Here is a 13,354-nt window from a genome sequence, read left to right on the forward strand (position 1 = left end):
CCTTCCCCGTTCCCATTTTTGCCCCATAGGGCATAATGGGAATGGGGAAGGAGCTAATTACGGTACCGCAAATTGCGGTACCGTAATTAGCACCAAGATCCCTTTGCGGGACCCAACTTTAACGGCTGGTCTACACCAGGCGTTAAGGTCGGGTCCCGAAAAGGCACCTCGTAGTAAGGAGGTAAGGGTTAACGGTCACCGGTACCGGTGACCATTAACCCTTACCGCCTTCCGTGTAATGAGGCCCTAAGTGTGGTGCATGCTAAGAATCACATTTCTATCTAGATGCGACGCCAGCTAAAGTTCAGAATTCCATACTAGTGTGGCACATGCTAACAGTCACATATCTATCTAGATGCAACGCAAGCGAAAGTTCAGAATTCTAAGTGTGGCACATGCTAACAGTCACATTTCTATCTAGATGCGACGCCAGCTAAAGTTCAGAATTCCATACTAGTGTGGCACATGCTAACAGTCACATTTCTATCTAGATGCGACGCGAGCTAAAGTTCAGAATTCTAAGTGTGGCACATGCTAACAGTCACATTTCTATCTAGATTCGACGCAAGCTAGGTTCATAATTCTAAGTGTGGTGCATGCTAACAGTCACATTTCTATCTAGATGCGACGCAAGCTAGGGTTCAGAATCCTGAGTGTGGTGCATGCTAACAGTCACATTTCTATCTAGATTCGACGAAAGCTAGGTTCATAATTCTAAGAGTGGTGCATGCTAAGAATCACATTTCTATCTAGATGCGACGCCAGCTAAAGTTCAGAATTCCATACTAGTGTGGCACATGCTAACAGTCATATTTCTATCTAGATGCGACGCGAGCTAAAGTTCAGAATTCTAAGTGTGGTGCATGCTAAGAATCACATATGCTAATAATCACATTTCTGAAATTCCATCTAGGTGTGGCATATGCTAACAGTCATATTTCTGTCTAGATTTGGTGCAGACTAAACTTGAGAATTCATCTAGGTGTGGCATATGCTAACTATCACATTTATATCTAGATGTGACGCAAGCTAGGTTCAGAATTCTAAGTGCGGTGCATGCTAAGAATCACCTATGCTAATAATCACATTTCTGAAATTCCATCTAGGTGTGGCATATGCTAACAGTCATATTTCTGTCTATATTTGGCGCAGACTAAACTTGAGAATTCATCTAGGTGTGGCAAATGCTAACAATCACATTTATATCTAGATGTGACGCAAGCTAGGTTCAGAATTCTAAGTGCGGTGCATGCTAAGAATCACATATGCTAATAATCACATTTCTGAAATTCCATCTAGGTGTGGCATATGCTAACAGTCATATTTCTGTCTATATTTGGCGCAGACTAAACTTGAGAATTCATCTAGGTGTGGCAAATGCTAACAATCACATTTCTATCTAAATGCGACGCAAGCTAAAGTTCAGAATTCCATACTAGTGTGGCACATGCTAACAGTCACATTTCTATCTAGATGCGATGCGAGCTAAAGTTCAGAATTCTAAGTGTGGCACGTGCTAACAGTCACATTTCTATCTAGATGCGACTATGTGATTTGTTCCAAGAGTCACTGTACAACTGGAAGGGCCTACTGCCCTTATATTACTGAATGTAATCTGAAAGTAACCATTGGTCTTTTACTCCCAAAGAATAGGCTTGACCTATACTAAATGTGTATAACAAGGTTTTGACTTCCTTAGAACTACAGTTAGGTGTTCCAAATAAGGTTTATACTTAGGTCTGTGTGCTTTCAAATATAGTGTGTTTTTATACTGCGATTTCTCCTGTTTTAGTACTTACTTACCCCTAGATTTATCTGGGCCTACCTGTATTTAAATAAATCCTTTATTTTTGCAATGCATAGTGTTTCAGTGTTTCTTTGGATCATTTGTATTACAATTTCACTTGTACTGTGTCTACTGCCCTCTCTCCCTCCTAAGATAAGCCTGGCTGCTCTGTCTACGCTACCATGTACTCAGGTGGTACAGTCTTATACTGAGAGCGAAGTCTTGTACTGCCTCAGTTGAATGGTTTTACTAAGCCCTTAGTTGGACTTCAGAAAAACTGTCCTAACACTCATCCTCTTAAGAGCCACGCATGTAGATTGAGGGACTCCGGGTTCCGGTGGAGTACCTGACCTTCCGACTGGAATAGGAAGTCTGGCCGCAAAGGCAACCAGAGAGGTGGGCAGATGGCCAAGTCCAGATGTTCTGGGTACCTGGTTGTCCTCGGCCAATCCAGGGCGATCAATATCATGTTGTTAAACCTCCTGGGAACCCAACTATTCCCTTTAACAGAACTGTTTGCACTTCCTGTTGGACCACGTCGCAAACAAATCCACTGATGGGATACCCTATTAAGTGAAGATCGAGAACTTCCTGACACACATGCCACTCTTGTGAGACCATGCTTTGCCTGCTCAGAGCATCCGCCACTCCTTTCTCCATCCTCGCCAGCTGCACTGGGGAGACAGAGATCTGGTTCTCCAGTAACCAGAACCACAGCTGCATCAAGTCCTTGCACAGGGGCAGTGACCAGACACCTCCCTGCCACTGATGGGCCTGCTCCTTTAGGTAGTGCATGGACACTGTGTTGTCTGTCATAATCAGGACATGCTTTCCCATGTGAGAGGGTGCAAAAGCTTTAGGTGCTAGTCTGCTAGCTTGCCGCTCCAGCCTGCTGATGTGCCAATGGCTCTCCATAGCGGACCAGAAGTCCGCTCACCTTCAGATCGTCTCAGTGAGCGCCCCAACCCTTCTTAAAGTGTCTTTAATAGAATCTTGACTTTCCATAACGCTAGTATGGAAAATCAGTATTCTCTCTCTGCGTGGCACCTCCCCTCACTGAGCCTCCTGTGGCAATGTTTTGCTCCTTGGTCCCAACCCCCACTGGAACCTAGATTGCATAAAATGAAATCCGGGGCAAAGCCCCCTGCTGTCTGCAGCTGTCTGCAGCGCATCTGTGGCTCACTTGTGAGCCCCCGCTTTCTCCTAAGCTTATGGTGTGCTGATTACCCTTGCCGGTCGTCTTCTCCACCCACCTGTTCTCTACCTGTTCTTTTACTCACTCTCTCTCTCTGTCTACAACGCCTTATTGCATTCCTTCCTGCCTCTCTAGATGTCCCTTTGTCGCCCACCATCAATATCATAATTTAAATACTCTGGCCTTTTCCTCTTCTTTTAACCTCACCCCCTCCATCAGTATCACCTTACGGGACACCCCTCTCTGTGCACTAAAGCCCATTCAGTCTTAGAAATTGTTCTCCACTTCCAGCTTAATTTTCTCTGTCTGACTGAGACCTGACTCACCCCATTTAATACTGTAATCCCCGCTGCTCTCTCCACGCCTTCTTCGTCCTTCTCCCGTACCCCTCGCCCATCTGGACGTGGTGGGGGTATTGGCCTTCTTTCTTTACTCCTACCTGTCTCTTCTAACTTACTTTCCTTCACTACCTTTGAATTCCACTTTGCAAGCTGTTCTAACCCTCATCATTCCGATTCCTTTTCTGATGATTTACCAGCCTCCTGGACATGTTACACAATTTTGTGTGTTTCTTGGCACTCCTTTCATCTCTTCTTTTCATGGAGTCACCTCTAATTCTTCATGGTGACTTTAATCATCATCTTTCTTCTACCCACTGAAATCTCCCTCTCCTGCCTTTACTTGACTCCTACCATCTTCTAACCATTTCTACCCCTCCCTCCCTCCCATATCTCTGGCTCTCCTCTCGATCTGATCGTTTCAACTGTTCCCAGCATCTCCTCTTTTACTGCCATTCCATTTTGTTCTTCTGATGACTTTGTCTTTACCTTCGCTCTTGCTTTACCCTCCCCACTACCATCCCTTTCCCCATCATCACCTTTTCAGTGCCGTAATATACGCTCTTTCACACATGTCTTTTATTACTGCTATCACATCACTTCTTTCTTCTCTTGACACTTTCTCGTCACTGTCACCTGACTCCACTTTATCTACACTTAATACGTCTCTTCTGGACGCTCCTGCCCTCTATACCCATCTTCCCCCTTGTATTCCTTTCAGAGACCTTCCCAGCCATGGATTAATCCCTCCCTCTGCTTATCCCAACATATTCTACATAGGGCCGAGCGCCGATGGCTCAAATCTAAATCCTCTGTTGATCTTTTGTCTTTGACTTCTGCTCACTCTGCTTATGATGCCCTACTATTAACTGCTAAAGAAGATTACTTGACTGGTCGCTCCTAGAAACACTTGTGTACAGGCGTGTTATAAATGACTCATCATATCATATTAATCTGCTGGATTTTCTTTCTTCTCCGAATCATCTTTTGCATCGTACCCTGGATCATATCTTGTCACCCCCTCCTCCTGATCCTACTACTCTTTCATCTCTCACTCCTACTGACTTTGCAGAATACTCCAGTGATAGAATGTCCGCTCTTTGCTCTTCTATCTCCTCCTCCTCTACCCCGTCTTCATCACCCGCAACTATATCCATTTACATGTGGTCTGTCTACGTGCAACCACCTTTCAGCACCAAGCTGTATGTGTTCGCTTACTAGGTTTAGCTGATGCTCCAATGTCCGGATCCGCTTTTTCCTCTTCATCGTTTCTTCGGCACTCTTTGACATTGACATGACCGTTTTTTGCTTGATGATGGCCTCCTCCATCTCGCTGATCTGAAGGGAAACATGCAATGGCTTGTAAATCATTTCACTTGCCTTCAGTATAAACTAAATATCCCAGAACAAATATTAAATGCAGAAACAAAGAAACAAAAATAACTTTATTAAAAATAACTTGCCCATCTTGTTACAGTAAAGCAAACTTGCACCCTTTGAGCTATAAATTATTTTAAAATTCTAAAAGAAGGAATGGAATAGGTAAAGCACACAACATGTACTGTCATAAAAACTAAAACACACTATGGCTTTGAACTTTAATATGTTAATGACGAACGCACAGCACACCAGACAAGTTCTTAGAAATCAAGCAGGGCGGTGCTTCTCGACCTGCTGGATTGGAGATCCAGAGATCCTTTGGGTCGACAATGATTAGGATTGGCCAGGTTTGCCGGAACAGTAACACATAAAAGGCTTCCGGATGGCTATAGTTCCAGTGCCACGTGGAGCAGATTATTGGCCTTGGAGAAGGGGTTTGAACGCTGCTAACTTAGTTTACAATAGTTACATTTTTCCTTTAAGGGTTACTTTTATTGAAAATATCACAATTGGAATAAGTCAATGAGCATGACGACATTGCCATTTCTTTTTAAAATTGAGTGCAGGGCTTTACCTCATGTGTTATATTTTCAGTGCAAATTGCCATTTCTTTTTAAAATTGAGTGCAGGGCTTTACCTCATGTGTTATATTTTCAGTGCAAAAAGAGGAGTAAGGAGGTTTTTGTGAGAGGGCAATTGCAGGACACTCGAGACTACCCGTTGCTTTGAAATGCTCTTTCTGTTGTGTTTAATGTTTGTTCTAGATTTCGACATTTCCTGCATATATAATTTTCAGGTGATGTCTGTGAATACTATCCTTACCATAAGAGCCAGCTTCCCCTCGCTGCACCTCCTCCTCTACAATTCTGTGAGATTCGGAAATCCAAACCCAGTGTAGAAGCATGATTTCTGGAAAGGAGAAGCAGGACGAGCCTGGAGGGACAGATGTCTCGCATCCAAATACTCAGGCTGTTTCAATGAGTATATAAGATTACACACACTGTGTCATGTGAAGGCGAATGTTCTGAAAAATTGTATGCACGCCAAGCCTAGTGTGCATTATGTACTTAGTGGGCCAAACATACCACCCTTTGATCACAGACCCAATGTCAAACATGCCGACCCATGTGTGTGCCCACGGTCAGACTAAAGTAAATGATCTGTGGTTTCTGTGAGCACCAAAGCGATGTTTGATATTGCCTGCTGGCCACTGATTTATTGATAGTGCCTCTGAATCCACAGATCTGTTGCAGTATGCCATAATACTAATGATTAAGTGAAAATAGAGAATAATAACGCACTGGCAGACCCCGCATTCTGGTGCTCTTGTCAAGCTCTGACAGAACCCTAGCAATCCCCCTCGGACTCTATAAGCGCCCCTCCTCACCTTACCCCAGACTGCCAATGCACACTCAGTGGGATGGAGGCAGGCCTACAGGACGCACGCAACGACAATGTACGTCTCCAAATACCAGGCCAGCGCCACCCCAGGGATGGCTATGTTTCTGCTGGGGGACTTTACTTTTAACCATTCAAAAACGCAGCATACCTCATTCAATATACCTGCGTTTCATTCTTTGATCTTGCTGCACTCAGTAATGGCTAGAGTGGCTCTAGCAAATGCACAACTGACACAGCATCTCTCAGCGCGAGAGAGAGAGAAGCATATAGACAGAGAGGTAGACAGCGAGAGACAGAGAGAGAGAGAGACAGAGAGTAAGAGAGAGAGAAAGACAGACCGAGAGAGAAGCAGATAGAGATAGAGAGAGAGAGAGAGAGAGAGAGACAGAGAGAGACAGATAGCGAGAGTGAGAGACAGGAAGAGAGAGAGAGAGAGAAAGACAGAGAGCGAGAAAGAGAAGCAGATAGACAGAGAGAGAGAGGGGCAGAGAGAGAGGGATAGACAGGCAGAGAGACAGAAAGACAGAGAGCGAGAGAAAGAGAGAGAGAAAGACAGAGAGAGCCAGGCAGAGAGAGAGGGAGAGCCAGGCAGAGACAGACAGAGAGAAGCAGATAGACAGAGAAAGACAGAGAGAGAGGGTGAGACAGGCAGAGACAGAGAGAGAAAGACAGACAGAGTGAGAGAGAAGCAGATAGACAGAGAGAGACAATGAGAGGGAGAGACAGGCAGAGACAGAGAGAGAGAAAGTCATACAGAGACCAAGAAGCAGATGGACAGAGACAGACAGAGAGAGGGGTAGAGACAGGCAGAGACAGAGAGAGAGAGAGAGGCAGACAGAGAGCGAGAGAGAGAAGCAGATAGACAGAGAGAGAGAGAGGCAGAGAGAGAGGGATAGACAGGCAGAGAGACAGAAAGACAGAGAGCGAGAGAAAGAGAGAGAGAAAGACAGAGAGAGACAGGCAGAGAGAGAGGGAGAGCCAGGCAGACACAGACAGAGAGAAGCAGATAGACAGAGAAAGACAGAGAGAGAGGGAGAGACAGGCAGAGACAGACAGAGAGAGAAAGACAGAGTGAGAGAGAAGCAGAGAGACAATGAGAGGGAGAGACAGGCAGAGACAGAGAGAGAGAAAGACATACAGAGAACAAGAAGCAGATGGACAGAGACAGACAGAGAGAGGGGTAGAGACAGGCAGAGACAGAGAGGGAGAGAGAGAGAGACACAGAGAGAGAGAGAGGCAGAGAGATAGGGAGAGACAGGCAGAGCAGACAGAGAGAGAGAGAGAGAGAGAGAGAGAGAGAGAGAGAGACAGATGGACAGAGAGAGGGGAGAGACAGGCAGAGACAGAGAGAGAGAGAAAGACAGACAGAGAGTGAGAGAGGGAAGCAGATAGATAGACACAGAGAGAGAGAGAGACAGGCAGAGAGAGAGGGAGAGACAGGCAGAGACAGAAAGAAAGAGAGAGAAGCAGATAGACAGAGAGAGAGGCATAGAGGCAGACAGACAGTAGGAGACAGAGAGAGAGTGAAAGACAGACAGAGCGAATGAGAGAAGCAGATAGAGAGGGATAGAGAGAGAGAGGGGGAGAGACAGGCAGAGACAGAGAGAGAGAGCGAAGCAGATAGACAGAGAGAGACAGACAGAGAGAGAGAGGGAGAGACAGAGACAGACAGAGAGCGAAAGAAGCAGATAGAGAGAGAGAGACAGAGAAAGAGGGAGAGACAGGCAGAGACAGAGAGAGAGAGAGCGAAGCAGATAGACAGAGAGAAAGAGAGAGACAGCCAGAGACAGAGATTGAGAGAAAGACAGAGAGCGAGAGAGAGAGAGAGGCAGATAGCGAGAGAGACAGGACGAGACACACAGAGAGAGATAGAAGCAGATGGACAGAGAGAGAGCAGCAGAGATAGAGCGAGAGAGAGAGAGACAGACAGAGAGCAAGAGAGATAAGCAGATAGACAGAGAGAAAGGGAGACAGACAGGCAGAGACAGACAGAGAGCAAGGGAGCGAAAGACAGACAGAGCGAGTGAGAGAAGCAGATAGACAGAGAGAGAGAGCAACAGGCAGAGAGAGTGAGAAACAGGCAGAGACAGACAGAGAGAGAGGGAGAGAAGCAGATAGACAGAGAGAGAGGGAGAGACAGGCAGAGACAGACAGAGAAAGGGGGAGAAAGGCAGTCAGAGAGGAAGAGAGAGAAGCAGATAGTCAGAGTGAGACAGGCAGAGAGAGAGGGAGAGACAGACATAGAGACAGAAAGACAGACAGAGAGTTAGAGAGAGAAGCAGAAGGACAGAGAGAGAGAGACAGGCAGGGAGAGAGGGAGAGACAGGCAGAGACAGACAGAGAGAGAGAAAGCGAAAGAAAGACAGAGAGCGAGAGAAAGAAGCAGATAGAGAGGAAGAGACAGGCAGAGACAGGCAGATAGAGAGAAAGACAGACAGAGAGCAAGAGAGAGAAGCAGATAGACAGAGAGAGAGAGGCAGAGAGAGGGAGAGAGAGAGAAGCAGATAGACAGAGAGAAAGAGAGAGACAGGCAGAGACAGAGAGAGAGAGAAAGACAGAGAGTGAGAGAGAGAAGCAGATAGACAGAGAGAGAGACAGGCAGAGACAGAGAGATAGAAACAGATAGACAGGGAGGGGCATAGACAGAGAGAAAGAGAGAGAGAAAGACAGACAGAGAGCAAGAGGGAGAAGCAGATAGACAGAGAGAGAGAGACAGGCAGAGAGTGAGAGAGAGAAGCAGATAGATAGACAGAGAGAGAGAGAGAGAGAGAGACAGGCAGAGAGAGAGGGATTGACAGGCAAAGACAGAAAGAGAGAGAGAAGCAGATAGACAGAGAGAGAGAGAGACAGAGAGGGAGACAGACAGGAGGAGACAGACAGAGAGAGAGCGATATACAGACAGAGCGAGTGAGAGAAGCAGATAGACAGAGAGAGACAGCAAGAGAGTGAGGGAGAAACAGGCAGAGACAGACAGAGAGAGAGAGAGAGAGAGAGAGAAAGAGAGAGAGAGAGAGAGAAGCAGATAGACAGAGAGGGGTAGACAGAGAGACAGAGAGAGAGGGATAGACAGGAAGAGACAGACAGAGCGAGAGAGAGAGAGAGAAGCAGATAGACAGAGAGGGATAGAGAGAGACAGAGAGAGAGGGAGAGACAGGCAGAGACAGACAGAGAGAGGGAGAGAAAAACAGACAGAGAGTGAGAGAGAGAAGCAGATAGACAGAGAGAGACAGAGAGAGAGGGAGAGACAGAGAGATAGAAAGACAGACAGAGAGTGAGAGAGAGAAGCAGAGAGAGGGAGACAGACAGAGAGAGGGAGAAACAGGCAGAGACAGACGGAGAGAGAGCGAGCGAAAGACAAACAGAGAGCGAGAGAAAGATACAGATAGACAGAGAGACAGAGAGAGGGAGAGACAGGCAGAGACAGACAGAGAGAAAGACAGACAGAGAGCAAGAGAGAGAAGCAGATAGACAGAGAGAGAGAGACAGGCAGAGAGAGGGAGAGAGAGAGAGAAGCAGATAGACAGAGAGAAAGACAGAGACAGGCAGAGACAGACAGAGAGAAAGACAGACAGAGAGCAAGAGAGAGAAGCAGATAGACAGAGAGGGAGAAAGACAGAGAGAGAGAGAGAGAGAGAGAGAGAGAGAGAGAGAAGCAGATAGACAGAGAGAGAGACAGGCAGAGACACAGAGAGAGAGATAGAAGCAGACAGAGAGAGAGTGGCAGAGAGAGAGAGAGAGAGATAGAGAAAGACAGAGAGCGAGAAAGAGAAGCAGATAGACAGAGAGAGAGAGGCAGAGAGAGAGGGATAGACAGGCAGAGAGACAGAGAGCGAGAGAGAGAGAGAGAAAGACAGAGCGTGAAGAGAGAGAAAAAGACAGACAGAGAGAGACAGGCAGAGAGAGAGGGAGAGCCAGGCAGAGACAGACAGAGAGAAGCAGATAGACAGACAGAGAGAGAGGGAGAGACAGGCAGAGACAGAGAGAGAAAGACATACAGAGACCAAGAAGCCGATGGATAGAGACAGACAGAGAGAGGGGTAGAGACAGGCAGAGACAGAGAGAGAGAGAGAGAGAGAGAGAGAGAGAGAGAGAGAGAGAGAGAGAGAGAGAAAGGCAGACAGAGAGCGAGAGAGAGAAGCACATAGGGAGAGAGAGAGAGAGAGAGAGAGAGAGAGAGACAGGCAGAGCAGACAGAGAGAGAGAGAGAGAGAGAGAGAGAGAGAAACAGATGGACAGAGAGAGGGGAGAGACAGGCAGAGACAGAGAGAGAGAGAAAGACAGACAGAGAGTGAGAGAGAGAAGCAGATAGATAGACAGAGAGAGAGAGAGAGAGAGACAGGCAGAGAGAGAGGGAGAGACAGGCAGAGACAGAAAGAAAGAGAGAGAAGCAGATAGACAGAGAGAGAGGCAGACAGACAGTAGGAGACAGAGAGAGAGCGAAAGACAGACAGATCGAATGAAAGAAGCAGATAGAGAGGGATAGAGAGAGAGGGAGAGACAGGCAGAGACAGAGAGAGAGAGAGCGAAGCAGATAGACAGAGAGAGACAGGCAGAGAGAGAGAGGGAGAGACAGACAGAGAGTGAGAGAAGCAGATAGAGAGAGAGACAGAGAGAGAGGGAGAGACAGGCAGAGACAGAGAGAGAGAGAGCGAAAGACAGACAAAGAGCGAGAGAAAGAAGCAGAGAGACAGAGAGAGGGAGAGACAGGCAGAGAGAGGGAGAGAGAGAGAGAGAAGCAGATAGACAGAGAGAAATAGAGAGACAGGCAGAGACAGAGATTGAGAGAAAGACAGAGAGCGAGAGAGAGAGAGGCAGATAGCGAGAGAGACAGGAAGAAACACACAGAGAGAGATAGAAGCAGATAGACAGAGAGAGGGCGGCAGAGATAGAGAGAGAGAGAAAGACAGAGAGCAAGAGAGAGAAGCAGATAGACAGAGAGAAAGAGAGAAAGGGAGACAGACAGGCAGAGACAGACAGAGAGAGAGGGAGTGAAAGACAGACAGAGCGAGTGAGAGAAGCAGATAGACAGAGAGAGAGAGAAACAGGCAGAGAGAGTGAGAAACAGGCAGAGACAGACAGAGAGAGAGGGAGAGAAGCAGATAGACAGAGAGGGATAGAGAGAGAGGGAGAGACAAGCAAAGACAGACATAGAAAGGGGGAGAAAGACAGACAGAGAGCAAGAGAGAGAAGCAGATAGACAGAGAGAGAGAGGCAGAGAGAGGGAGAGAGAGAGAAGCAGATAGACAGAGAGAAAGAGAGAGACAGGCAGAGACAGAGAGAGAGAGAAAGACAGAGAGTGAGAGAGAGAAGCAGATAGACAGAGAGAGAGAGACAAGCAGAGACACAGAGAGAGAGATAGAAACAGATAGACAGAGAGGGGCAGAGACAGAGAGAGAGAGAAAGACAGACAGAGAGCAAGAGAGAGAAGCAGATAGACAGAGAGAGAGACAGGCAGAGAGTGAGAGAGAGAAGCAGCTAGATTGACAGAGAGAGAGAGAGAGACAGGCAGAGAGAGAGGGAGAGACAGGCAGAGACAGAAAGAGAGAGAGGAGCAGATAGACAGAGAGAGAGAGACAGAGAGGGAGACAGACAGGAGGAGACAGACAGAGAGAGAGCGATAGACAGACAGAGCGAGTGAGAGAAGCAGATAGACAGAGAGAGACAGCAAGAGAGAGAGGGAGAAACAGGCAGAGACAGAGAGAGAGAGAGAGAGAGAAACAGGCAGAGAGAGACAGAGAAAGCGAGAGAGATGGAGATAGAAGCAGATAGACAGAGAGGGATAGAGAGAGACAGAGAGAGAGGGAGAGACAGGCAGAGACAGACAGAGAGAGGGAGAGAAAAACAGACAGAGAGTGAGAGAGAGAAGCAGATAGACAGAGAGAGACAGACAGAGAGAGAGAGGGAGAGACAGACAGAGAGAAAGACAGACAGAGAGCAAGAGAGAGAAGCAGATAGACAGAGAGAGACAGGCAGAGAGAGAGAGGGAGAGACAGAGACAGACAGAGAGAGAGAGAAGCAGAGATTGAGCGACAGACAGAGAGAGGGAGAGACAGGCAGAGACAGACAGAGAGAGAGCGAGCGAAAGACAGACAGAGAGCGAGAGAAAGAAGCAGATAGACAGAGAGACAGAGATAGGGAGAGACAGGCAGAGACAGACAGAGAGAAGGACAGACAGAGAGCAAGAGAGAGAAGCAGATAGACAGAGAGTGGCAGAGAGAGAGAGAGAGAGAGAGAGAGAGAGAGAGAGAGAGGGGGAAAGACAGACAGAGAGCAAGAGCGAGAAACAGATAGACAGACAGAGAGAGAGACAGAGAGAAAGGGAGACAGACAGGTAAAGACAGACAGAGAGAGAGAGCGAAAGACAGACAGACCGAGTGAGAGAAGCAGATAGAGAGAGAGAGAGAGAGAGAGAGAGGGAGAAACAGGCAGAGACAGAGAGAGAGAGAGAGAGAGAGAGAGAGAGAAGCAGATAGACAGAGAGGGATAGAGAGAGAGACAGAGAGAGAGAGACAGGCAGAGACAGACAGAGAGAGGGGGAGAAATACAGGCAGACAGCAAGAGAGAGAGAAGCAGATAGACAGAGAGAGACACAGAGAGAGGTAGAGACAGGACAGAAAGAGAGAAAGACAGACAGAGAGTGAGAGAGAGAAGCAGATAGACAGAGAGAGAGAGACAGGTCGAGAGAGAGGGATAGACAGGCAGAGGCAGAGAGAGAGAGAGAAGCAGATAGAGAGAGAGACAGACAGAGAGGGAGGGACAGGAAGAGACAGACAGAGAGAGAGAGAGAGAGTGAAAGACAGACAGAGAGCGAGAGAAAGAAGCAGATAGACAGGGAGACAGAGAGAGGGCGAGACAGAGAGACAAGCAGAGAGAGAGAGAGAGAGAGAGAAACAGATAGTCAGAGAGAAAGACAGAGAGAGAGGGAGTCAGAGAGACAGACAGAGAGAGGGGGACAGACAGGCAGAGACAGACAGCGAGAGAGCAAAAGACAGACAGAGAAAGTGAGACAAGCCGATAGACAGAGAGAGAGAGACAGGCAGAGAGAGAGAGAGAAACAGGCAGAGACAGACAGAGAGAGAGAGAGGGGCGGAGAAGCAGATAGACAGAGAGAGATAGAGAGAGAGACAGAGAGAGAGGGAGAGACTGGAAGAGACAGACAGAGAGAGGGACAGAAAGACAGACAGAGAGCGAGAGAGAGAAGCAGATAGACAGAGAGAGAAACAGGCAGATACAGACAAACAGAGAGAGAGAAAC

General features: G+C 47.3%; 1 protein-coding gene across 2 annotated transcripts in view; it reads right to left on the bottom strand.

The window, feature by feature from the left end:
• CCDC63 (coiled-coil domain containing 63) overlaps positions 1 to 13,354 on the bottom strand; it is a 680,572-nt gene that overhangs the window by 320,972 nt on the left and 346,246 nt on the right. For both annotated transcript variants that reach the window (XM_069619536.1, XM_069619535.1), the window contains one exon: positions 4,538 to 4,657. In XM_069619536.1, coding sequence (XP_069475637.1) covers positions 4,538 to 4,657 — 120 coding nt within the window. The remainder of the gene's footprint in view (positions 1 to 4,537; positions 4,658 to 13,354) is intronic.

The sequence above is a fragment of the Ambystoma mexicanum genome, chromosome 10 (genome assembly GCF_040938575.1).
Source record: "Ambystoma mexicanum isolate Mex_15411 chromosome 10, UKY_AmexF1_1, whole genome shotgun sequence".
NCBI lineage: Eukaryota > Metazoa > Chordata > Amphibia > Caudata > Ambystomatidae > Ambystoma > Ambystoma mexicanum.